This window comes from Barbus barbus (assembly GCF_936440315.1).
Source record: "Barbus barbus genome assembly, chromosome: 48".
NCBI lineage: Eukaryota > Metazoa > Chordata > Actinopteri > Cypriniformes > Cyprinidae > Barbus > Barbus barbus.
In genome coordinates, this window is record NC_136726.1 from 3,281,435 (window position 1) to 3,284,192 (window position 2,758).

The following is a 2,758-nucleotide window of genomic DNA, read 5'->3' on the forward strand; positions in this document are numbered from 1 at the left end:
ATTAGTTGAACAAATTATTATTTTTTTTTTTTTTGTGTGTATTTCATTATTACATTCAATTATAGTGTATATGTGACCCAGCACCACAAAACCAGTCATAAGGGTCATATGCATCACTTTATTAGCTTTAAGCTGAATAAATAAATATGGTTTGTTAGGATAGGAAAATATTTGGCCGAGATACAATGCCTTTAACTGTCCGAATGAAGTTCTTAGCAATGCATATTACTAATCAGAAATTAGGTTTTTATATATTTACGCGAGGGAATATATAAAATATCTTCATGGAATGATTTTTGTCAAAAACGATAATTCGATCATTTTGACCCATACAATGTATTTTTGGCTATCAATTGCTACAAATATACCCATGCTACTTATGACAGGTTCAATGTCACATATTACAATGTTAGCTGATCGATTAGAGTTATTACAGAGTGAGACGCAGATAAGCAAAATCGCTGCAGTGAGTTGTGAGTGAGACGCGCGGCCGGCTGTAATTTGAGAGCGCGTAAAAGCGCGCTGGACTCAGATTACAGCCTCAGCGTCTCTCCTAGTGCGCATATTCATACTAGAGACTCCAGATGTGGACATCGTCCCTGACAGACCTTCCGAGTGGACAGAAGCAATCTATCATGTTACCTTTCGGCCTTGGTCTGTTTTTACTGCCGCTCTGCGCTGCGATCTACAAGGGACCTTTGCTCCCTGAAATGTCCAACGGGACTTTTCACCACTTCTTCGTCCCGGACGGCGATTACGAGGAGACCGAAGACCCGGAGAAATGCCAGATGCTCTTTAAATGGTTCGACCGCAGACCGTGTCCGCTGGAGGAAGACCGGGACTCGATCATTCGCGAGGATTTTATCATCATTAAACAGCAGATAGAAGACGCCGCGCGCGTTCTGGAGAGCCTCGGGAAGAGCGTTTCCTACGACCTGGACGGCGAGGACAGTTATGGGAAATACCTGAAGAGGGAGATTGTGCAAATCAACGAGGCTTTTACAAACGTGGAGAAATCTCTTCTGGAGCTGGAGACGAAATTCAAGCAAAGCCAGGATTCCGAGCAAAGAGAGGAGAATGAGTTCACCAATAACTTCATCAACCCCATGCATAATGTGATGGACACTCTACAGGAAACTCTGGACATCTCTTCCGGACTCAAGGATAAGCACGAGCTCATCTCTCTGATCATTCGGAGTCATGGATCCAGGTTAAGCCGGCTTAAAAATGAATACCTGAATGTGTAGACTCAGACCTTCTGGACAGACTACAGTCCGAGTTGGATTGTTTTTCCCAAGTATGTTAACCGTCGGATCTCCCAAATTTCCCAAATTGTGAAACTCTTTGGTGTTTTTTATTTTTTATTATTATTATTTATTTTATTTTTTTCGCTGGTTCCTTTAAAAATAAAGATTTTCAATAGCATTTTGGATTTCATACAGTTGTTATATGTTCCTTTGGAGATAAAAAAAAAAAAAAAAGTTATTGAGGCTCCATCAGTGGTTTCTGGCTTTAAAAAACAAGTGCAACAAAGTCTTATAGGAATTTTTATTTAAAAAGTGTCAAATGTAAAGCCTATAAAAACCTTTCAATGTAAACATTTTCTGAGTAAATCACAAAAAAAAAAAAAAAAATCTTCTTTAATATAGAAAAGATTGTCTGAATAACACCAGTTTCCATTTCTTTGTCTCTGGGCATGCATGCAAACAAGATTTGTGTTAAGAATGTGTATGCCTTTTTTGATTAGATGCATAAATAAATAAATTGTTATAGCCACAAGTAAGAGAAATTTTCATTTTATTGACTGTAAAAAATAAAACGGTAACCTACAAAGCAAAAAAGCCCGTGTACATTTAACTCAATTCGACTTAATTTAACACTCCTGAAATGTATATATGACTCCCTCCATTGTGGAGTTAAAATAACACTTTCGAAAGTGTGGCATATATACATTATTTACAGATTACATTTAAACTCTTATGGTGTTAAAATGTACTCCGTGAGTAATGTACATATTTCATTTTAACTCCACAATGGAGGGAGTCATATATATATTTCAGTAGTGTTAAATTTGAGTCGAATTGAGTTCATTGTTCATTGTGTGGTCCGTGTTCAGGTACAAAAAATAAAAAATCCACAAAACAATGCATGTCTACATTTATTTATTTTAATTGAAACATTGCAAATCTTTTTCCCTGCACCAAAATATCTTCACATTCAGTGTTTTCAATACATGTTTTTACAACAATTAAAACGTAATGTCAGCAAATCAATGCAAAGGCACAAAATACATATTCTTTTTTGATCCATATGTATCCTGAATGTCATTGGGTTTATAGTGCTTGCATTTATCTGCTTAAACAACAGCTCGGGAGAACAATTTGTTTTAAGGGATGATAAAAATAAAGATGATTTCATCATTTATTTACCTTTTTTCTTGTTCTAATGCCGAGCCCTTCTTCTCAGTTTTTTTGTTTATGTCCCACACGTTCTTCTTCATATAATGGCAGTATGGCCATTAACATCAAGCTTTAAAAAAACACATGCAAAAGTATCACAGAGTGTTCCCATGTGACACGTGCCGTATATTCAAAGTGTTCTGGGTAACTTATATACGATAGGGTCTGGTGAGAAACAAACTGAACATATTATTTCCAGAATACAAACACACAAATATGAAATATATACGGAAAAATCACTCAAATCCAATATAGTGACACATCAACATTATGAAAACTCATTCAATTATTGCTCAACA

At 36.2% G+C, this 2,758-nt stretch overlaps 1 protein-coding gene across 1 annotated transcript; it reads left to right on the plus strand.

Annotated features, from left to right (window-relative positions):
- Nucleotides 1–580: 580 nt before the first annotated feature.
- LOC306866464 (fin bud initiation factor-like) lies at nucleotides 581–1,771 on the plus strand. The gene has a single exon (XM_079411693.1). It carries the CDS (start codon nucleotides 585–587, stop codon nucleotides 1,245–1,247), a length of 663 nt encoding a protein of 220 aa, XP_079267819.1. The 5' UTR covers nucleotides 581–584; the 3' UTR covers nucleotides 1,248–1,771.
- The last annotated feature ends 987 nt before the right edge of the window (nucleotides 1,772–2,758 follow it).